General features: G+C 46.6%; 1 protein-coding gene across 4 annotated transcripts; it reads left to right on the top strand.

The window, feature by feature from the left end:
* Nucleotides 1-7,703: 7,703 nt before the first annotated feature.
* On the top strand, nt 7,704-24,262 carry LOC122943073 (holocytochrome c-type synthase). Of its 4 annotated transcripts, none has more exons than XM_044300494.1 (8): nt 7,704-7,798; nt 9,614-9,736; nt 11,866-11,964; nt 16,857-17,002; nt 20,989-21,137; nt 21,382-21,501; nt 23,803-23,889; nt 23,975-24,262. In XM_044300494.1, the coding sequence occupies exons 2-8, from the start codon at nt 9,619-9,621 to the stop codon at nt 24,171-24,173; spliced, it is 918 nt and encodes a 305-aa protein (XP_044156429.1). In that variant the 5' UTR covers nt 7,704-7,798; nt 9,614-9,618; the 3' UTR covers nt 24,174-24,262. The 4 variants fall into 4 exon arrangements, with proteins under 4 accessions (XP_044156429.1, XP_044156432.1, XP_044156431.1 ...); XM_044300495.1 differs by lacking the exon at nt 7,704-7,798 and adding an exon at nt 7,906-8,020; XM_044300497.1 differs by lacking the exon at nt 11,866-11,964.
* Nucleotides 24,263-24,483: the final 221 nt, after the last annotated feature.

Consider the following 24,483-nt stretch of genomic DNA (forward strand, 5'->3'; position numbering starts at 1 on the left):
CTCTGTGCCCCTTCATAGCAATAATGTCCATTGTCCCCCCTTCATAATAGTAATGCTCAATTTGCCCCCTTCATAGTAGTAATGCCCATTGTGCCCCTTTCGTAGTAGTAATGCCCATTCTGCCCCCTTAATAGTAGTAATACCCTCTGTGCCCCCTTAATAGGAGTAATGCCCTCTGTGCTCCCTTTGTAGTAGTAATGCCCCCTGTGCCCTCTCCATGGGAGAAATGCCTATTGTGCCCACTTCACAGTAGTAATGCCCATTCTGCCCCCTTAATAGTAGTAATGCCCATTCTGCCCCCTTAATAGTAGTAATGCCCTCTGTGCCCCCTTAATAGGAGTAATTCCCTCTGTGCCCCCTTTGTAGTAGTAATGCCCCCTGTGCCCTCTCCATGGTAGAAATGCCTATTGTGCCCACTTCACAGTAGTAAAGCCCTCTGTGTTAAAACAAACAAACAAACAAAAAAAGAACACAGTAACTCCTCACCTTGCGCCGTTCCTGAAGCTCACAGTTCCCTCTTCCCTGCAGACACAGATCGCTCTGCAGCACTGCGTGGGCGGAGCTTAAGCAGATTCCTGGGCTGCAGGCTCCGCCCACACAGGCCGGCAGCACGATCTGTGTCTGCAGGCTGAATGGTGGAGCAGGGAGAAGTCTCTGCTTCATCATTCAGTGCGGGAGAGACGGAGTGCGGGGAGATGAGTGACAGGACCGCAGCTCCTGGCGCTTACATCTGTATTGATGGAAGAGCTCATTGCTTCTGGGCTCTGGCACCCGCCTGACAGCGGGCACCCGGTACGGTCCGCACCCCCACCCGCCTTAGCACGCCACTGACTACGGGCCATTCTTTTAATCAGGCGATCCATCCATGCAGAGGTTCTCCTCTGTGCACCTCTTGCTATCATTCTAATTCATCATTGTTTTCTCGACCACCAGGACAGGGCTGACACCTCGGCCCTGGCACGTAGTGATCTACCGGAGGGATAAACCAGGGTCTCTCAGTTTATGACAAGTGGCGATAACTGGCACGTCCACGAACACGAGGCTTCATACAATCATCCCACACGACTTGATCCAATTTTTTATGTGGCTATAAAACCTTGCTGTCACTCTGGCTTTTATGCCCCTCCCACAAGCCACGGATTGGAGCTAGGTGCTTAAAAAATGTGATCATCTGTTACTTCCTCGATTTGCATAACCTTACTGCTTGTCCTTCTTGGTTTGCAATTTTAATGTTGAGGAGTGTACTTTGCATATCATTAGCTTTGTCTTGTGACATCACTGCATTATTCCTGTACATTAGGGAGACCAAAATTCACATGCTGAATTTGCTGCATAAGGTGGTCATTGTGGAGTAGGGCCACATGGTTATTTGTTACACCCCTAGGTTACATATTGCTTTGATGTAGAAGGCATTGCATACAGCGCTTCCAGTGCTTACAACAGAGATTTATGTAGAGCTGTGGTGCCACCTAGTGGTACAATACAGGTAATACAATAGACGTAAATAAATTATTATATCCAGAGACCTCAGAAAATCATCAGCTCCGGTGAGAGTGTGTGCAGCCTACAGTTGGCATTATTTCTACTTTTCACTTTATAAAAAATGCCAGCCAAGCGAAAGACTGAAATCCTCCTGGTCAACAGTGTGGTATTGTAAAAAATGCGACATGACCTGTCTCTTGCAGTTTTATTTTGGATCTGTGAAGGACCCTTACCTTAATTTATAGATAGAGTTGGAAGAATTCTCACATGGAAGCTTCACTCACCAAGGCACCATATGGCGACACAATCAGACAGATGCATAGTCACATGGCTGTATTATGGCTTTGTACAACCCATGCTGTACAGAGCCGAAATAAACCTGCACCCCTGTGTGCCTCTTACAGAACAGCCTGTATGTTGTATTACTCATTAGAAGTATTACCTCTACAGAATATCTCTGGTGCATCATATGGCGGTATGTAGTGCTTACAACCCCCTAATACACAGCCACAGAGACTGTGTGTGCTATAGTACAGCCCTGGCCTTAAAGGGGTTTTCCTAGACTTTAAGGCCCCCTTCACACGAGCGAGTTTTCCGTGCGGGTGCAATGTGTGACGTGAACGCATAGCACCCGCACTGAATCCGGACCCATTCATTTCAGTGGGTCTGTGTACATGAGTGGTTTTTTTTCACGCATCAGTTCTGCGTTGCATGAAAAACGCAGCATGTTCTATATTCTGCGTTTTTCACGCAGCCCTGGCCCCATAGAAGTGAATGGGGCTTCAGAGAAAAACGCATTGAATCCGGAAGCAAGTGCGGATGCGATGCGTTGTTCACTGATGGTTGCTAAGAGATGTTGCTTGAAAAACCTTCAGTTTTTTATCACGCGCGTAAAAAAACGCATCACAACAATGCACCAGCCTGGAAAAAACTGAACGCAATCGCGTTAAACTTGCTTGCAAAATGGTGCGAGTTTCACTGAACGCATCCGGACCTAATCCGTCACGCTCGTGTGAGATAGTGAGAGATCTCACAGAGGTGACTGGCAAGGAAGGGGTGGATGGTGCGGTCCACACCCCCTATTCCCCCAGGTGTACAATCAGTCCGAGGATAACAACACCGCCCAGACGGTCAGTCAGTGAGATCCTGGGAATGGGTTGCAGGGTCCTAGTTGGGCGGACTAGAGAGCCCAGCTTCCCCAAGGGACTAGGGACTAGGGACTGAAGGTGGGAAAAGCTGCATGTACTTCACCTGTGTGAACGGGGCTTAGAGGTGAGTCAGGGAATACCTCTGATTAGTCAGGGCCCAGCCGGGCAGGTATTTATTTTTGTTTTGGGTACGTGGGAACCTCACCCTGCCCCGTGGTGTGGGCTGTGCTGTCCTGTATGCAAAGAATTTCAAAATAAATGCAATGTTTGGCTCCAGTGGCATAAATACCGGGGAAGCAGGGGAAGTGGCTGCTTTGGGGCCCGGGCTGACAAGGGGCCCGGCCCCGGCAGCATGTCTTGTCAGTCAACTAACTTACTCCTGACCTCAACTTAACTTACAGCTGCCCTGCGGAACTGCGTTTAAGTTAGTTTTTCAGGTCAGACAGGCCCCTTCACAGTGCGGCGCTGGCGACATTGGCGGGCTGGCCTGTGTGACCTGAGTGTCCGTCCTCCTCCATCAATTATCAAATCATCCAATGATAATCCCTCCCAGCCCCCGGGCCCCTCGCGCTCTGTTCTAGGCACACACCGATACCTGACCAGAGTAAGCAGCAGGCGGGCGGAAGAAAAGCTGAGCGACAAGAGGAGCAGCAAGCAAGTTAGCAACACACAGCAGCGCAAATCAGTGAGAGGAGTGACGAGACGACTCACTGGGCTTTTCAGAGGTAGGTAGTAATAGTATGTGTGCCGGGTGCCCGCTTGCTGTCTGCCCCCCTTGCTCATGTGTGCCCGTTGCCTTTGTGCCCCCCCTGGGGCCCTTGCCCAGGTTGCCCTGCCTGGCCCCAGTGACTGTGCCTCCCTAGGCTCCCTGGTTGGCTATTCAGTAGATCAGTGGCTGAGGCTGACCATTCTGTGTGCCCTGGGCCCTGTTGGCTTCCTTTGTCTGTGCCAGCTGTCTGTGTGCCCCCCTTGCCCAAGTTGCCCTTGTCAGCGCAGCCCTCCCTGGCCCCTGTGGCTGTGCCTTGCTGGTTGGCTCTTTCAGGAGAGAAGTGGCTGACTATTATATGTGGCCCCTGTCTGCGCCCCCCGGCCCTTATGGCCCATCCCTGGCCCTTATCTGTGCCCGTCCATGGGGATTGTCTGCGCACCCTCAAACCGGCCCTTGTCTGCGCACCCGACCCCTGTCTGCACCACCCTGCTTGCTGTTCTGCCATCTACTACTGCTTAGGGCTCATTCACACAAACATATGCTGCCCGTTGCCGTGTTGCGGGCCGCATTTGCGGATCCACAATACACGAGCAACGAACTTCATGTGCATTCCCCATCATGGATGCGGACCCATTCGCTTAAATGGGTCTTCAAATCTGAAGATGCCGAACGGAACACTACAGAGTGCTTCCTGGGGTTCCGTTCCATGCCTCCGCACCGCAAAAAGTACTTACATGGGTCCGCGATCCCCATGTGGCTGGGTCACGGTCGGTGCCTGTGAATTGCGGACCGCAATTTGCAGTCCACAGCACGGGCTTCACACGGTCGTGTGAACAAGCCCTTATTTTGTTACTCTTATATACGCAGAGGGTGTGCGCTCATATGTGCCATAATAAGCACTAGTACATGGCGGAACAGCGGGCAGAAAGGGGAGGCTGCCATGTACTACAATACTACATGCTATAGAACGTATCACCCCCCCCTTCCCAATGTTTTATATAAAGATCAGTAAACAAAAAAGTCTAAACTATTAAAATATAAAAAAACTAAATACACGGTTTTGTGACCAACTACTACCTCCCCCCCCTCCCCCCAACACAACACATGCACCAAACAAAAATAAAATTGAAAAAAGGGCCCATGCACACAACCGTATGCCCTCCGAGCCATACAGTCTGTGAGCGGGCAATATGTCCCGGAGCGGCATTGATTGTGTGCACAGGACTACAGAGGCCTAAGGCCCCTTTCACACGAGCGAGTTTTCTGCACGGGTGCAATGCATGAAGTGAACGCATTGCACCCGCACTGAATCCGGACCCATTCACTTCTATGGGGCTGTGCACATGAGCGGTGATTTTCACGCATCACTTGTGCGTTGCGTGAAAATCGCTGAATGTTCTATATTCTTTTTTCACGCAACACAGGCCTCATAGAAGTGAATGGGGCTGCGTGAAAATCGCAAGCATCCGCAAGCAAGTGCTTTTCACACACGGTTGCTAGGAGACTATCGGGATGGGGACCCGATCATTATTATTTTCCCTTATAACATGGTTATAAGGGAAAATAATAGCATTCTGAATACAGAATGCTTAGTAAAATAGGGCTGGAGGGGTTAAAAATAAATAAAAATAAAAAATTGAACTCGCCTTAATCCACTTGATCGCGCAGCCCGGCTTCTCTTCTGTCTTCTTCTTTGCTGTGTACAGGAAAAGGACCTTTGATGACGTCACTGCGCTCATCACATGGTCCGTCACATGATCCATCACCATGGTGATGGATCATGTGATGAGCGCAGTGACATCATCAAAGGTCCTATTCCTCAAAGAAGAAGACAGAAGAGATGTCGGCTGCGCAAACAAGTGGATTAAGGCGAGTTAAATTTATTAGATTTTTTTTAACCCCTCCAGCGCTATTGTACTATACATTCTGTATTAAGAATGCTATTATTTTCCCTTACAACCATGTTATAAGGGAAAATAATACAATCTACACAACCTTGAACCCAAACCTGAATTCAGTACCCACATTGCACCCGCGCAATAAAAACTGAACAATGGAACGCAATCAAAACTGACTGCAATTGGGTACCTACTCGCGCAGGTTTGCCGCAACGCATCTGGACACGCTCGTCTGCAAGGGGCCTAAGGCCTCTTTCACACTGGCGTCCCGGATTTGCTCCGGATGCGTCGCGCGTGCATTGCGGGAAATCTGTGTGAGTGCGCACGCAATTTCAGTCAGATCCTTCTATCTTCATTCAGCAGGACCTGCGCTGACATCACCACGTAATTACGTCATCAAAGGTCCTTTTGCAGGTCCTGAAAGAAGAAGACTATGCCGGCTGCGTGATCAAGAGGATGAGGCGAGTTATTTTTTAACCCCTCAAGCCACATTTTACTATGCATTCTGTATTAGGAATGCTATTATTTTCCCTTATAACCCGCACGGAAAACTTGCTTGGGTGAAAGGGGCCTTACTTTTGTAATATGCTAATTTTGCCTCTAGGAGCGGGGGTTGGGGGGGGCGTTGCTCGTGCTCCTAGAGGCTCCGTTCTCCCACCTCATTCCACGTCCTGCCGTTCTTGATTGACAGGCCAGCGCGCCTCTTCTCCTGCCGGCCCTGTGTGCTGGGTGACTGGAACGGAGCAGCCGCGAGATTTACCCAGCAACGGCAGGAGCAGATGAACGCTGGCCTGTCAATCAAGGACGGCAGGGCGTGGAATGAGGTGGGAGAACGGAGCAACCCCCCCCCCCCCCCCTGCTCCTAGAGGCTAATTTGCATATTACAAAAGTAAGAATTGAGCAGTAAGGGGGCATCAATCAGCATAAGAATAGCAGAGTTAGATTCTGCTGACATTAGCACATCGCCAGAGGGTTAATTCTGGTGACAGAAACTCTTAAATACTGATGACCTATCCTCAGGATAGGTCATCACTATCTAATCGGTGGGGGTCTGACACCCGGGACCCCCGCCGATCAGCTGTTGGAGAAGGCGCCTGCGGTAATGCAGTGGCCTTCTCACAGCTGTCCTTAGGCCGAGTGACGTCACGTTCATAGGTCCCGTGGCCAAGGGGAGGGATCAGTAACCTCCGGCCCTCCTGAAACTACAACTCCCAGAATCCTCCTTTCACTTCTATGGAAGTTACAAGAACAGCTGAGCGAGTGTGCATGCTGGGAGTTGTAGTTTCATAGCAGCTAGAGTCAGAGGCGACTGGGAACTTAAAGTGGACCTGGAAAAAAACTAAAAGTGGCCCCATGTTGTAGGTGCGACCAAATGGAAAGAAGGCGGGGCCAACATATGTAGGCAGTGACACCAGAAGTGGGCAGAGCCAGCAATACCGCAGTGCAGGGCACTATACCGCCCAGACATAACCAAGTACCACAGTGCAGCACAAAATACTGCCACCTGTTGAATTCAGGAGGGCACCTGCGGCCGCTGGCCAGGGGCATAGGAGAGAATTGGATCGATATGTACCCGGCTGGAGCATGTGAAGAGGCATTGGGTGCCCCCCCCCCCCCCCCCAAGGCCTTGGTCCACCGGGAAACTTCCCTGTAGGGTCTATGTCCAATCCGCCCTTGGCTGCATTGCTGAAGGTTGCTGACCCCTGGTCTAGGAGCAGCTCGGCCGCATAGAAGTGAAAAGAGCCGAGCCCGATACCGAGCATAGCCGCTGTACAATGTACGGAGCCTGCTAAAACAGCTGATCAGCGGGTCCCGGGTGTCAGGCCCACACCAAACAGTATTAACGTCTCAGAAAACCCCTTTAATATCTAGGCCAGGGCTGCTCAACCTGTGGCCCTCCAGCGGTTGTAAAACTACAACTCCCATCATGCCCTGATGTAGGCTGATAGCTGTGGGCTGTCCGGGTATGCTGGGAGTTGTAGTTTTGCAACAGCTGGGGAACCACAGCATACATGATCTAGGCCATCCCTGTGCTGTGACATCACTGTGCACATCATCCCTGTGCTGTGACCTCATTATCCCTGTACTGTGTGCATTATCTCAGTATTTTTTTTACATCAATGAGAACATTATGCCATTATTGTGACATCACTGTGTGCATTGTCCCTGTACTGTGACATCACTGAGAACATTATCCCTGTACAGTGACAACACAGTTTGTATTATACAGTGCTGTGACGTCACTGTGCACATTTTCTTACTACTGTGACATTCTTTATGCTCTGGCCGCACATTCATAGTTGTGGTCGGCCCCCAGAGCAGAGATCTGTCACCTGCGGCTCTCTATCCGTTGTGTAAGGCTCAGCAGTAGTCAGGAGGCGCAGAACCTTTCATAACGTTAGCTATTAATCACGTGACCACAACCACGTTACCTAAGCAACCACCACGGCCCGGTCACTCCGCATGCGCCGTCTCATATGATCGTGACGTCATATTCCAGCGACCTCCTCTCGTGTGGAAGGATTAGAGCTTCTTGCCAGCGGACAGATCTCCGGTGCCCGGTAAGAGGAGGGCAGGCGGGCGGCAGACAGCGCGGGTGTGCTCGGGGTGGCGGGGGTGTCCTCGGCTCAGGGTACGGAGGCCGCCTGTGAGGCTGAGGGCCGGGCTGTGCCGGTGACCTCTGTGTCCTGGTGACATCTCCCCTCACATGGAGCCCAGCTGCCACCGGAATGTTCCTGCCGTGACATAAAGGAGCAGCGACCCTCAGTGGGAGAGGCATAGAAGTCAGTGTGTGCTGCCACCTGCATGTAGAGGAGTGTGAGGGGCAGACACCGGGGGGCCAACTAGTCAGCCATGTTTATCTGACTGACCCTCATCTTTAAGGGGCCCTTGACCTCTGTTTGGCATGGCGGCTACATGGAGAGGTGGTCTGTGCATGGGACATGACATTGTGTGGCCCCAGCTGTCAGACGCCTGTCGCCTCTGCATGGGACATGACATTGTGTGGCCCCAGCTGTCAGACGCCTGTCGCCTGTGCATGGGACATGACATTGTGTGGCCCCAGCTGTCAGACGCCTGTCGCCTCTGCATGGGACATGACATTGTGCGGCCCCAGCTGTCAGGCGCCTGTCGCCTCTGCATGGGACATGACATTGTGTGGCCCCGGCTGTCAGACGCCTGTCGCCTCTGCATGGGACATGACATTGTGCGGCCCCAGCTGTCAGGCGCCTGTCGCCTCTGCATGGGACATGACATTGTGCGGCCCCAGCTGTCAGGCGCCTGTCGCCTCTGCATGTTCACATGATTTTAAAGGGAATCAAACTCTGGTAACTTACTTGAATTGACCCAGTCGTTTGGCTGAGATCAGTGTGAGCCGGTGATCGCGGGTGATGCCAGAGAGGCTTGTCGCGGCCTGCTATTGGCTGCGCCCCCTGTTACCAGATGTTTTGATCCGTGTGACAGAGAAATGCAGCGGCGGCCATGTGGCGATCAGGAGCGACGCAGGGTAAGTATAATCTATATGAGGTGCCCGGGCATTTGGGGGCATGTTTTACACTTTGGATAACCCCTTTAATGGCTGTAGGATTTTGGGCACTGATTGTAGTCGTCTAGCACATGTGTCCCTCAAGCGGCTCATGACCTCATCATGTACTGATTGGGTGACATGCCACCACTGCAGCGACACGCGTGACCCCTGCCTGTACAGGAGGTTTACAAGCAGGGACCGGAGGGAATCTGTCACCACAATTTGGATGGATGGACTATTATCTACAGGAGTCCACGTGTAGAGCTGCAGCAAAGGAATCCAGATCACTCTTGTATTTTCTCCTTTTGCTGGAATTTTAGAAGGTTTTCTATTGCAGTGACCGCTGTGTCCGGTCTCGCCCTAAAATTGTGTTTAGAGGTTGTGCCAAATAGGAATATCGGAGGAATGACACAACATGGTTATATGAAAGGGTAAGCCAGAATTGTTGCAGCACGGAGAATGTCGGGAGAGGGGACAGAATTGCTGGTCATTTCTGGGATGCCCAATGATCACTAGAATGAGGGTCCCAACCCCCCTCCCCCTTTTCAGGAGCAGCTTGAATACAATGGTGTCAGTCTGTAAGACTGAGGAGTACAGCACTCTGCTATCTCTGTCACTATCGTAGACCTAAATTGAAACAATGGTGCATGCGAGACCGCCGCTCCATTCAGACTCCTCCATTCCTTTGGGTGAGGTCTCGAGACACCCATTCTAGTAAGCCTTAGGGCCCCTGGTATAGCCCCCTTTAAAGACCACCTATACAGAATGGCCCAGGACATACTCCATACAGATGAACTGGCAGTTACCTACCAATATAATCACTGTTTGTGTTTTTTTCTTTTTGGGGTAGGTAACATGGGCACATCCACGTCAGCGCCATCTACTCCGCACCCCTCACCTGCTGTATCAGCAAACACAGACCCTGCCACGTCGCCTCCTCCAGGATGTCCGATGCATCAACAAAAGATGGAAGGTATCTGCGATTGTCTCCCTCTCCGTGTTCTGATGGAGCTTTTTTTTTTTTTTTTTTTCTTATTGTTTTTTTTTATATTTTTACAACACAAAGAAGGACATGTTAATCAGATAAGGATGGCTCTACTGAATATAAGGAAGTCTGGTTAGGTGCACAATCTGATGTAAACCCCCATTTCCAGATAAAATGTATTGGATAATTAGATTGGCACTCACAAATACAGGGGTCACGCAGATGCAACAGTATTAAAATGTATTGATTAAAATTCCCTATACATACAATAACACGATGTATTGGCCAATACTCAATATTTTAAACATTGTACATATATTAGTCGAGACTCGTATAGAAATATTCACATATACAAAGGACATACGTATCATAGCTACATGTAAAATCAGTACATCTATCTTTACAAAATTGTATATCCCCAAGTCTACATCACAATTTATAGTTTTCCAACCCCCCCTCCCTATCCCCCCCAAAAAAGGGTGAAAACTCTCATCTCTCTGCCCACATACTCTCAAATCTCCATCTTTTAGGGTTTGTAACTATATGTCATCTCTCACAAGACAGCGAACCTTTGACCAGACTGAGCCACATACTTATTGTTGGTGCGGTTTTCTCTATCCATTTCCTTACAATACATCTTCTAGCCTAAAATAACAGTTTAGTTATTATTGAGAATTTCCCGGAGTCCCCTGTGTCCTCCACAAAACCCAGCACACATGCCCCAAAGGTTAAGGGGATATCCACCTTATGAAGTACCGTAATATAACCAAGCACTTCATTCCAAAAAATTTGGAGAGAATGGCACTCCAATCTCCCCACATTTTAAACATCTAAATACCTTGTTCTTATAATATTTCATAAGTTTGGCAGGGGAGTAATCTGAACGGCGCACGACAAAGAATTGGATAAGCCGATGTGCTGGGTTCTGGGAGGTCTTGTTTATTACTTGAAATATTTTACTCCACCCTTCGGAATTTATCTGTTCCTCTCTCCCATTCCATTTTCCCATATTAATCTTCACGCCTTGTTTTTCCCTAATTTTTTATTTTTTTTGAGAAGATATTGTACATAGTTGATATTCTCCTCCTACCATTAATCATTTTTGAAATTGCCTTGACTGGTGAAGGGCGTGAGGTGGCTATTATTTTCCCCAACGATGATTGTTTAAGAGCCGCTCTAAGTTGAAAGTAATGGAACCAATCTTTATCTAGAAGACTATTTTTACATTTAAGGGGAGTCTGTCACCTCCATATGGCCATACACAGTGCTAACATTGCCCTATAGCACACCTATACATGAATGTTATGGTACCTTTGTCTTGGAAAAACGAACTTTGATTGATATGCAGATGAGCACTCTGAAGTGCCCAGGGGCGGCGTTCACTGTGTTGGTGCCCAGGCTGCCCTGCCTTTTTTCATTGTTTCCCCCTGCCCCAGCCTCTGCCTTTGCCCGCCCTCCCATTCCCTTGCATCATCCTAAGGTCTGGCTGAGATCCCACGACTGTGCTCTGCTTCGCCGGGCACTGCATCGCTTTAACTACTGCACATGTGCCAGCAAACGCCACATTTCCGCTGGTTTTGCGCCGTTCGCCGGAGCATGCGCAGTAGTTAAAGCAATGCCATGCCAACAGTGGGCATCGCAGTGTGCATGCCCGGGCCCGGCGAGGCAGTGCAGTCGTAGAATCTCGGCCGGACCTTAGAATGACCCAAGGGAATAGGAGGGCGGGTATATGCTGGGGCGGGGGAACAATGAAAAAAGGCAGGGCAGCCTGGGCACCAACACAGTGAACGCCGCTGGGCACTTGCGAGTGCTCATCTGCATATCAATCAAAGTTTGTTTTTCCAGCTTCTGCAAGTGTAAAGACAAAGGTACCGTTGCATTCATGTATAGGTGTGCTATAGGGCAATGTAAGCACTGTATATGGCCATATGGAGGTGACAGACTCCCTTTTAGATCTTCAAACCCCATTATTTCTCCATTTCCCCATATCTGGCCAAGAGTACTAATTTCATGTGTCTGCCAGAACCTCTTATCAATACCTAATAATAATTCTGTGATATTTCCCCAAAGCACCGTATCGTCGTGATAATCTGTCTTTTCCCTTAATTGTCTAATAGCGCCATCTACTCCGCACCCTTCACCTGCTGTATCAGCAAACACAGACCCTGCCACGTCACCTCCTCCAGGATGTCCGATGCAGCAACAAAAGATGGAAGGTATCTGCGATTGTCTCCCTCTCCGTGTTCTGATGGAGATTTCTTCACAGAAGATTTGATGGCAGATTATAATGATAAACGCCCAAAAAATATATTTGTGGCAAAATAGTCCAACTTGGAACTGTGCCCCTCAATTATCACACCAAAAGAAGGCAAATCCGAGTAGAAAACAAGAAAATCAGTCTTTATTAATGCATAATAAAACGAGAAATCACAGTATTAAATTGGTTGGTGGTACTGGCATAAACAAGGCTAACAATGCCCTAGCAAGAGGGTACAGACTAGTGGTGAAATACAGGCACATGGTTGGCCAATTAATAAACCAAGGAATATAATACGTAGTGTTACAATGATACAATGTTGAGACCCAAATAAAGTGCAAGTGCATGAACTCCAATCCCATGTACATACTAAGGCAGCCCAAACAATCGATATACAAATGTGTAGCCATACCAAAAAGCAGTCTCCTCCTGCGTCCCTTTAATACTGTGATTTCTTGTTCTATTATGCATGAATAAAGACTGATTTTATTGTTTTCTACTCAGATTTGCCTTCTTTTGGTCAGATTATAAAGAAGTCACAACCTTTTACAAGTTGTGGTATATATGGAGCTTCCCCTGACTAGAGCATCTGAGCAGTTCTTTGCGCTAAATCGCGCAGGGAAAAAGCATTTTTTGGAGTTCCGGTGACAAACCGGGCTCTCCATGGGGCTGCCAAGCGGAGGCTTCCACCCAACAGTGAGCCCTGTGATGTCACTGGCACTGATGGACGGGCTTTAACGCTGTCCTAGCTTGTAAAACGGCCAGTGACATCACTGAACACAATGCCGGGAGGAAGCCTCCGCCCGGCAGTGTGTTATTGTAAATAAAAGAGCCCTTGCCCTGCGCGATCCAGCGCAGGGCAAGGGAGAGCATCTGAGCATAAACTGCTCCGATGCTCAAGTCAGGGGGGCTGCCGGAGTGAGATTATGGGTATGACAACCCCTTTAATGTTGAGTCTACAATATTACGTTAGCAGACTGCTATTTAGGCAATTACTCAAGATTTTTTTTGTCATGCCTGAAATTATTCCAGATTTTGTTTTGAAATCACGTTGACATCCGACCGCTAAACTGACCTTGTACTGCACTTCACTTCACAAATAGTATTTATTATGTAGAGGAAGTAAATATGAGGCACTTACTAATGTACTGTGATTATCCATATTGCTTCCTTTGCTGGTTGGATTAATTTTTCCATCCCATTATACACTGCTTGTTTCCATGGTTACGGCCACCCTACAATCCAGCAGAGGAGGCAATATGGACAATCACAATACATTAGGAAGTGCCTTGTATTAACTTCCTCTACATAATAAATGCCATTTGCTAAAGTGAGAGAACTCCTTGATCATGGCTGAATGCCTAAGAGCAGAACTCCGTTTCCATGTATCGGTCTAGTCCCACATTCCCATATCCTTCTCACGGTGCAGTTGTTGCTTGACATTGAGCGTTGATGCTTAGATGTCGTCTCTATTGCATCTAATGGATTGACATCTGGACTGTTACTTCACTATATGTGCAGAACTATGAATTCTACATTCTTCCAGCTGCCAGCCTTCCATGGTCATTGATTAGGGTGGTCCAAAAACGTACCTGTCTTGTAAAGGCTATGTACACCATCACAATCCATTATATAATTTTTTTTTTTTATCGCCTCTGCAATTCTAAAAGAAAATGAAGCCACTTTGCAGTAGATCTTCAAACTGCCTTATCACTGTACAAACACATGTGGTGTAATCTAAGACTGCTTCCACATCTGCGGCAGAGAACGGCCTGCTGGAGTTCTCCGGGTCTAGATTAAGTATAATGGGGTCCGGATTGTATTCCAGCAAAAATGCTGAGAATCGGCCGGACAGAGACTGCTGCATGCTGCCGATTCTCACTATTTTTGTTGGATCAGGCGGCTGGATCTCCATGCTGCGACTGAGAAAGTAGCCTAACCCTGCTGTCTCCTGCTTTATTCCATTTGTCACCTACCTTCTGCTGACGTACATTTGAGGACTGCAGGATTAGACTGCATGTGGTTTGTTTCTGACCTTCACCCATAATGCTTTCAATTGCGGACAAGAATAGGCAGTTCTATGGGGGTGCCGGCCGGGTCTATTGCGGCTCGACAATACACTACGGACGTGTGAATGGACCCTAACAGTCACATCTAGCAATACCCCGCCCCTTTAACAGTGACCTCCACAGCGGCCTGCCCCTTAACAGAAAAAATGGATGGTGAATGGCACTACAAATCCCAGCATGAGGAAAATCATACCAATAATCCAGGTACCTGGCATTCAGGTTCAGAGAAGTGGTGCCCGCGGAAGGAGATCAAGGCTGGGGGTCTTTATCAAGCAATTGAGAAGAGTGAAGTGCACTGTGTCCCCATTAAGTGGGTGTGTTCAAATAATTAGATATTCATACAATTTCACCATATTATATATCTAAATATTAAGAAATAGCCAAAAGATAACTTACAGTGGGTGGAAATCCATGTGGCTCCCAAGGGACTCCCAGGCAGGTGCCAAAGTTCGGCGTGTCCAGGTTTCGACTGCACTGATGCCGGACATCGCGCAAAAATGTAAATTAGCCAATCATAGCGCAGAAGGTCAGTATGGAAGCATGACGGCCATTTTTGCTAGGCAGAATAGACAGGAGGCGGCTGCTTATTAGGAACAAGTCCCTCCTTTTTTTTGAGTAGCCAATCCTCATGCCCGGCGTCACTAGTTGCTAGGCAGATTTGTGTTATATATTAATCACTCCTGCAAGGTTTGTTGATGCTAATATTAATTCCAATATCTGCCATCCGGAGGGCAATTAGATATCTTTTAGAAATCTACATATAGTGGCTAGGAAACCACTAAAAAGTGGTCACGTTAGTTTAGATTAATTAAATTAAGAAGGGAGTAATTCCTCAAAGCAGATTGCTGGATTTTGCCATAACTTAAGATAACCCATAGGTTCTGGAGTCTTAGTTATTAAAAACTGTGACCACCTCTCAGCCTTAACAGAGACCTCCACAGCGCTCGCCCCCTTATTAGTGACCTCCACAGTAGCCTGTCTCGTTAACAGTGACCTCAACAGTTCTCCGTTCCCTTAACAGTGACCTCCACAGCAGCCTGCCCCAGGGGTGGCCAGAGGTCCGGGTTTAGGCCGGACAGTCCGGCTTTCAGACTCCCTGTCCGGCGCAGGGCATGGACAGACACAGGGATGTCTGTCCATGTCCTTTTGAACAGCTCACGCTCGGATAGCAGCACCGTGCTGTCTGAGCGTGAGCTGCAGGGAGAAAGTCACCCTCCCTCCCCTGCAGCTGGCAGAAGTTGATTTTATTTTTTCAATCTCCATCAGTTGCGGAGTGAATGGCCCACCTTACCTGCCCCCTAAACTGTGACCTCCACAGCACTCCGCTCCCTTAACAGTGTCATCCACAGTGCCCTGCCCCTTTAAAGCTGTACTACAGCAGTGAAGAAAAATGTCTGTGTTGTTATGGAAAGCTGGTCGCGCTGCCAGGTATACGTCCCAGTTCACAAGCTCTAGAGAAGCGGCAATCTTCTTTGACACAACCTAAATCCCGTGGGTAGTAGCCTTTCCTCAAAGCAACCTTCCTACGGAATCAAAGTTTCGGGTACATAGTGAAGTGCCGCACAGTTGAGTAAATGGAACTTTTTTTTATTATACTCAAAATAAAATCGGGACAAAAAGCCTTATAAAAGTATTATTCAATCAGGTCCATAGGTTTCACCGATCACCCCTGAGGAAGCCTTGTCAGCAAAACCTAGGTCGGGCATTGAATTTGATGGACCTGATTGTATAATAATTTTATAAGACTTTTTTATCACGATTATAATAAAAAAAGTTCCATTTACTCAACTGTGCGGCCCTTCACTCTGTACCCGAAACTTTGTTTTCGTAGGAAGGTTGCTTTGAGGAAAGGCTACTACCCACGGGATTTAGGTTGTGTCAAAGAAGATTGCCGCTTCTCTAGAGCTTGTGAACTGGGACGTATACCTGGCAGCGCGACCACCTTTTTTACAAAGACTGGTTTATTGTGATTTTACCTGCATCACGCGGAGGTCAGCAAAGCCGATTGAACATCAGGAAACACAGTGGTTAACTTTTTATTTTTTCCATTTTAAATCTTGCTGGGTTGTTATGGAAACCTGGTGTAAAACTGTGTGTATGTGGAGACTAAGGGCCTGCGAGCTTCTATTGGCTGATAAGGGTCATGTGACTAGGCTTCTACTGACTAATCCTTTTTTTGGGGAATATCTCGGTAACTGTGCGTCCTAGAGAGCTGAGATCCAGTCTGAAACCTTCCCTGACACCTGATGTACCCGTGTGCCAAATTTCGTGATTGTAAATGCGACTGTCGGACACACACACACACACTCTCAGCTTTTTATACATATATATATATTAGTTATTTTATTTTTTACCTTGCACTTTTTGTTGCTTTTTTTTTTTTTTTGCCAAGTAGCACCAGATGTTGCATGGAAGTCTACGGGAATCATGAACTGCAACGTATGCTCTGGATGTGGTATTTTTTTTTTTTCCCTTCGTTTTCTGGCGATTTTTGTCCCACAAATGTCCCTCGGTTTGTTTTTTCCCCTGCTTAAAAAAGTTCACTTGCCAATGCCTGTTGTGTATTTATTTTTATTTTTTTCTGCTATCAAAGCATTTTTGGCATATTGCCGTACTAAGAATTATACATTATGGGAGTGGGAGGACGGTAAGTACTTTTCTATACAAAAATGAAATTTTTTTTTTTTAAAGGCCAAAAATATGGTGCACGTAGCATGTAGACTGAGAACTTTTCCTAAAGCTTTGTATATATTTATACGTTGCAATATATATTTTATTCCAGCAACAGGATGTCCAATGCACAAAGAGGTTCCACAGAATGCCGAGAGCCAGAGCTGCTCAGGTCCAAGTCATCAAGAAAGAGCTTATGAATATGTCCAGTGTCCAATGAGAGAGAAGGATAAAGAAGAGATTGACCCCAGCAATATGGTGAGATAAGATCTTGTGAATGGTGTTTTTGAAAGCAAATCTATTGCACTTTTAGCCTGTCTTTCGCCTTTCAGTATTATGTTGAGCCGTTGGATGTTGTCGGTTACGATAAAGAACAGAATATGTATAGTAACGTAAGCTGAAAGAAGACATCCGTCCATCCAGTTCATCCTATTATCCTGCAAAGCAGTTATCTATGCTGAAGTGAGCTTAAAGGGGTTATCCCACCATAAGAATGTATTCTCTATGCACAGTATAGGGGATAAGTACCGTATTTGATTGGTGGGGGGTCTAACTGCTGGGACCCCCATCGATCACAAGAATGAAGTGCCAGAGTGAGCAGAGATATGGTCACACTTGAGCACTGCTGCTCCATTAAAGAGGTTTCCAAGATATTTAAAATGATAGCCCATCCTCTGGATAGGTCATCAGTATCTGTTGGTGGGGGTCCTACAACTGGTACCCCAGCTGTTGGAGAAGGCAGCGGCACTAGCAGTAGCACTGCGGCTCTTTTGCAGCTTTCCTAGGCCAGTGACGACAGTCATCGGTCATAAGGCCTAGGCGCAGCTCAGCCCTATTAAAGTGAATGAGGCTGAGCTGCGATAGCAAGCACGGCCACTATCCTATCTAGAGGATAGGTCATCAGTATTGGGGCTCTTGCACACGAGCGGATGCCGTGCGGTTAATCCGCTGCGTGAAAGAGAGCCAAGCCCCGCTCCGGACAGCAGAGATACGGAGCATTAACATTATTGATAATACTCCGTGCCTCTCTGTGATCTTTTTACTACAAAATCTGCACGTGTGAAAGAGCCCTAAAAGTCTCGGAACACACCTTTAATGCTATGGGACTGCCAAAGAGAAGCAGAGTAAAGCGCGCTCCTGTGCGCAGGGTACACATTGTTATGGTGGGACAACCCCTTTAAATGGGGATGAAACTGTATAGTATAAAGGAATCTATCACCAGATTGTCATGAATTCATCTTGCATGCGAGATCCATGCTTGTCAGTACATTGTAATGGTCTTGGTCCTATTTCGATAGGTGGCCTTTTTTTATTGAGAAATCTGCAGTTTTATTTTATGCTAATTAGCCCCTGCGTGCAACAAGAGTGGTGCTTTTGCACCTGAAGCTCCACTTTTCATTCCCGACCGAGCCCCCCCACCACTTTGATTGACGGGGGTCAGACAATGAAGATGTACTCACATCTGGCCCTGAAGCCTCACAGCATCGCTGTGCTGTATATGGATGGAGTGCCCAATGATCTCCAGCCATGTACAGGGCATGTACCAAACATGCTGCCCTCAGATCGCGACCGATTCCCTTTAAAAATACTTTTAAAGTAGTTAGTACTCGATCTATTGAGTACTGTCTTGCAGAAAGTTGATCCTTTCTTTACACTCACTTTTAGGATTATCCTACTTAGGGCTGCAGCAAACGATTATTTTAGTAATCGAGTATTCTATCGAATATTTTTACGATTAATCGAGTACTCTAATAAGAAAAACCTTCTTAAAATAACGTATTTCTTTATAAAAAAAACAATTTTTATTTCTTACAGTAGTATAGCACATAATTGCACTCTCATAAGGCTTCTTTCACAGCTGCAATATACATTCTGTCAGAAGAACAGCCAGAATGTACCGTATCGGGTATAGCTGGATTATCTGCCGGCTGCTGCAGCGATTGACTGTAATGGGGTCCGGCCTTGTTACAGCATACAAGCTGGGTTTTGGCCGGACGACAAAAAAATAAAATAAAAAAAAGCTTTGGCTGACACTCAGCATTCCTTGCTGGAATTACATGCCGGATCCGGAAAAACGCAAGTGTACTGAAAGCATTTGAAGACGGATCCGTCTTCAAAATGCTTTAAGTGTTACTATGGCACCCAGGACGCTATTAAAGTCCTGGTTGCCATAGTAGGAGCGGGGAGAGGGGGAGCGGTATACTTACAGCCCGTGCGGCTCCCGGGGCGCTCCAGAATGACGTCAGAGCGCCCCATGCGCATGGATGACGTGCCATGCGATCACGTCATCCATGCGCTTGGGGCGCCCTGACGTCACTCTGGAGCAGCCCCGGGAGCCGCACGGACGGTAAGTATACTGCTCTCCCGCTCCCCGCTACACTTTACCATGGCTGCCAGGACTTTAGCGTCCCGGCAGCCATGGTAACCATTGAGAAAAAACTAAACGTCGGATCCGGCAATGCGCCGAAACGACGTTTAGCTTAAGGCCGGATCCGGATCAATGCCTTTCAATGGGCATTCATTCCGGATCCGGCCTTGCGGCAAGTCTTCTGGATTTTTGGCCGGAGCAAAAAGCGCAGCATGCTGCGGTATTTTCTCCGGCCAAAAAACGTTCCGTTCCGGAACTGAAGACATCCTGATGCATTCTGAACGGATTTCATTCCATTCAGAATGCATTAGGATAAAACTGATCAGGATTCTTCCGGCATAGAGCCCCGACGACGGAACTCTATGCCGGAAGACAAGAACGCAAGTGTGAAAGAGCCCTAAGGTTATGTTGTGAAGTCCGGCAGTCTGTTCCGGTAGAGGATCACACTGCCGGAGTTCACTGGCTGCATCAGTCATCGCTGGATGCCCATTAACTGTAATGGGGATACGGACAAAAAATGCTGCACAGTGACATAGCGTTTCGATAAGACCCCTCCCAAGTCAGTCAGCCTTGCCCTTAAATCAGTCCCCCCATGCTGCCCGCCCGCAATCAGACCCCCATGCCACCATGATCAGACCCACAGCCTGCCACCATCAGACCCTCCCTTGCTGCAATCAGAGCCAGACCCTCATGCCATCAATTGGCATGTCCCCCCCCCCCCCCCTCCCCCAGTGCCATCAGATCTGTCCCTCCATGCCATCCAGATTTCCATGATATCTCCCTTCCCTGGTGCCTCCATGCCATCCACCATGTCCCCCACTCCCATCAGATCAGCCCCTCCACGTCAAATCACAGGATGCTCCCGCCGCTAACTATATACTCTCCTTTCCTGGCAGTGTGGCGTGCGCTGACACATGGAGTTCGCAGGAGACTCCTCTTCATCCCAGCATGTACTGGGAGGGACCTGACGTCGCACACAGCGTCAGCCAGCGCACTGACTATGTGTGCACGCAAGGCCCTGGCCAGTGCGGTGCCGAGTCAGGAGGCCATGGAGCGGTGAGTGAGAAGCTTCACTTCACTCGCGCTCCGTGGTCATGTGATTTAAACGAATCTTCGATGCAGGGAAACTGCATCGAGGATTTTTTTTGCCTCGATTACTTCGATTTAAATCGATGAATTGTTTCAGCCCTAATTCTACTCTTCTTTCTGGAATACCATCCCAAAAACATCAGATAAATCCTGTTCAACTGATTATCATATGACAGTGAAGCCCTTGAATGTGACTGAAGATTTGATAATTAAATTAAACTACCGTATTTTTCACTTTGTAAGACGGGGTTTTGGAGGAGGCAAATTAATAAATATTTTTTTTATTACGCCTGTGAACAGAACCCTCCCCCCCCCCCCCTTTAATCTTCATCAGGCTTTAGATCAGACCCCCATATCAAACCTCAGGGCAGACCCTCATGTCAGACATAAATTAAACGAACTTACCTCCTCCTCTGTTGCCACTCTTGCAGGTCTGGCGGCCTCTACTGCATTTACCGCTCCCTGGTCTTTTCCCGGCCCACCCTGCCTTGTGCCCTCACTGCGTCATAGTACGCCCACTACATTCTGATGCTGTACGCAGTCGCGAGAGTACAACATGGTGCCTGGGGGATGACCAGGGAGCGGTGAGTACAGGGCTACAGTCACCTCTCCCCGCGACTCCTGGATTCTAGTACAGTAGTATTTGCTTTATAAGATTTACTGCCCCCCCACTTTTTTTTGGGGAAAAAATGTCTTTATAAAATGGAAAATACGGTATTCCTTTAGCTGTAGCGTAATATAACACTAGGCGATGACCTGCTGTGTAAACCTCAATTTGTTTCTTTAGATGCCTCCTCCAAACCAAACTCCAGCACCAGATCAGCCCTTCCCACTTTCAATAACCAGAGAAGAATCTACTATACCTCGCGCCAACACGGATAAAAATTGGGTCTATCCATCAGAGCAAATGTTTTGGAATGCAATGGCCAGAAAGGGGTGAGTAAGATTCCTATGTTTTATGGCTGGCGCTCCACAGTGCCGGGCATCTGTTGCTAGTCGCCGCCGTACTGCATCTCATGCACAGCCTCATTTTTCCCCTGCAGCCACTACTAAGGGGAGCGCAGTGCATAGGAATGTGTAGTTACCATTGGACTCAATGGAGACTGTACAATCACTTTTACAGCAGCGGCTTATAGGAGGTAGATTTTATAGTAAAATGAACCATAATGCTGTCTTTTAGGTGGAAATGGAAGGACGATGATATGGAACCTAAGGATATGACTAATATAATCAAGATTCACAATCAGAACAATGAACAGGCCTGGTCTGAAATCGTGAAATGGGAAATGCTCCATTACAAGTAAGACGTCTGTTAAATGTGGGTTCCCCGCACACAGTCATACCTTCTACTCATATCTGCTCTCATTCACTTTGTCTTCCTTGTAACTTCTGTCTGATATATTATGACAGGATGGGTCGCTGGGCTTGTATTTATGTATTTAAAGGGCCAGAAGGGCATTAACCCCTTCAACCCCGGGCCTGTTTTCACCTTCTTGCCCAGGCCTTTTTTTTGCAAATCTGACGTGTCACTTTATGTGGTGATAACTTTAAAACGCTTTTACTTATACAGGCCATTCTGAGATTGTTTTCCTGTGACATATTGTACTTCATGACAGTGGTAAAAATAAGTAAAAAAAAAACAAAAACATTTTTATTCATAAAAAAAATACAAAATTTACCAAAAATGTAGAAAAATTTCTACATTTCAATTTCTCTACTTTTTATAATGGATAGTAATACATTCAAAAATAGTAATTACTTTACATTCCCCATATGTCTACTTCATGTTTGGATCATTTTGAAAATGACATTTTATTTTTTGCGATGTTAGAAGGCTTAGAAGTATAGAAGCAAATCTTGAAATTTTTGAGAAAATTTCCAAAACCCACTTTTTAAGGACCAGTGTAGGTCTGAAGTCACTTTGTGAGGCTTACATAATAGAAACCCCATATTTTTTTTTTTTTTTTGCAGATTAAAAATTTTAATCCATTTTTTTTTTTTCCCAGTAGCAAAGCAAGGGGTTAACAGCTAAATAAAACTCAATATTTATTACCCTGATTCATGTGATCGTAAACTGCTGTACGGGCACACGGCAGGACGCAGAAGGAAAGGAACGACATATGGTTTTTGAAAGGCAAATTTAGCTGAACTGGTTTTTAGATGCCATGTCCCATTTGAAGCCCCCCTGATGCACCCCTACAGTAGAAACTCAAAAGTGACCATTTTGGAAACTACGGGATAAGGTGCCAGTTTTATTGGTACTATTTTGGGGTACATCAGATTTTATTTTATTTTTTTATTGTTCTATATTGCATTTTGTGAGGCAAGGTAACAAAAAATTATGTTTTGGCACTGTTTTTATTTTTACAGCGTTTACCTGAGGGATTAGGTCATGAGACTTTTTTTAATAGAGCAGATGACGGTCTGATTGGTACTATATTGGGGGGCATACGCCTTTTTGATCACTTGCAGTTGCAATTTCTGTGATGTAATGTGACAAAAACGGCTAGTTTTTTTTTCTTTTTTCTTTATTTTACTTAGTTAAAAAATACAGAAATATACACACTCACACTCACACTCACACTCACACTCACACTCACACTCACACTCACACTCACACTCACACTCACACTCACACTCACTATCGCCATGTGCGTAACAACCAGGTCTATAAAAATATTATATGACCTAACCACTCAGGTTAGGTCATATAATATCTTTATAGACCTGGTTGTTACGCACATGGCGATACCTAGTATGTATATATATTTATTTTACTTTAGCACAATACTAGCAGTTTTGAAACAAAAAAAATGATATTTTACTGTCTATGTTCTGAGAGCTATAGTTTTTGTATTTTTTTTTTTGGGCGATTGTCTTAGGTAGGGGCTCATTTTTTGTGGGATGAGGTGATTGTTTTATTGATACCATTTTGGGGGGCATACGCCTTTTTGATCGCTTGGTGTTGCACTTTTTGTGATGTAAGGTGACAAAAATAGCTTTTTTTTTTTTTTTACATTTATTTTTTTTTTTTTATGGTGTTTATCGGACAGGGTGGATCATGTGATTTATTTATAGAGCCGGTCATTACGGACCTAATATGTGTGGTGTGTTTTTTTTTTTTGTGTTTTTTTTTTTTCTGTTTTTTATTATAAAATAAGGGGAAAGGGGCTTTTCTTTTTTTACTTTTATTAATTTTCTCTCCCTGGCATATCAGCTGGGATTCGGTCGGGCAAAAATTGCTGCACACAACAGTTTTTGCCCAGCATATATGCTAGCGGGCGGCCGGATTCCATTATAGTCAATGGGGTCCAGTGGGCATGCAGCACTATCTGGCTGTGACGCCTACCATATTTCTTTGATGCATATGTGAAATTAGCCTAAGCATTTAAACATTCAGCAACCGAATACATGGGTATTCCTAAAACCTAGATTACTGGGGCAGAGAGATGGTCTTATTTCTTCACCCATATTTTGGGACTTTATCTAGTGAAACGTAACTAGGCCAGGCAGGCGGTAGAACTGAGGTAAGTTCATGCCTGTCCTAAGAAATTCTAATCATCTCCTACTAATATCGCTCCTCTTTTTAATGGCTTTTCAGAGAATGTCCCTACGGCCCAACCCTTGTTCGATTTGGTGGTAAAGCAAAGGAGTTTTCCCCCAGGGCACGCATCCGATCGTGGATGGGGTAGGAGATTTTTGACATCTGCCAGTTGATTTTCTATCTCTGTTACATATCACAGTTCAGTTCTGAATTGTCTTATCTTTCACAGCTATGAACTTCCCTTTGACCGCCACGACTGGATAGTAAACCGCTGTGGACAGGAGGTCCGGTATGTCATCGATTACTACGACGGTGGAGAAGTCGACAAAAACTATCAGTTCACAATCTTGGATGTCCGCCCTGCTTTCGACTCCATGACGGCAGTCTGGGACAGAATGAAAGTTGCCTGGTGGCGCTGGACCTCCTAATGCTTGCGTCCTGGATTGGTGCGTTCATTGCCAGAGGTCATCCCCCATAAAAAATGCAGCTCAGTATTTAATGTGATGTACATAAAAATAATACTTTTAAAAATTCATTAAACATTTTCATTTGTTCTTTCTAAGAAATGTATTAAAAGCCTGCAGTGTGTCCATGCAGCATAAAACTACCATTTGTGTGTCGCTGGATGTAGTAAAGGTGGCCGTACAGCTGTTGCCAAGCATTCCTTCAGCTGACCGCTATTCCTTCTAACCCCCCTCATACACATGCATGCCTGGCTGGGTGTGCCAGTGTTCTCTG

The sequence above is a fragment of the Bufo gargarizans genome, chromosome 7 (assembly GCF_014858855.1).
Source record: "Bufo gargarizans isolate SCDJY-AF-19 chromosome 7, ASM1485885v1, whole genome shotgun sequence".
In the NCBI taxonomy this organism is placed as follows: domain Eukaryota; kingdom Metazoa; phylum Chordata; class Amphibia; order Anura; family Bufonidae; genus Bufo; species Bufo gargarizans.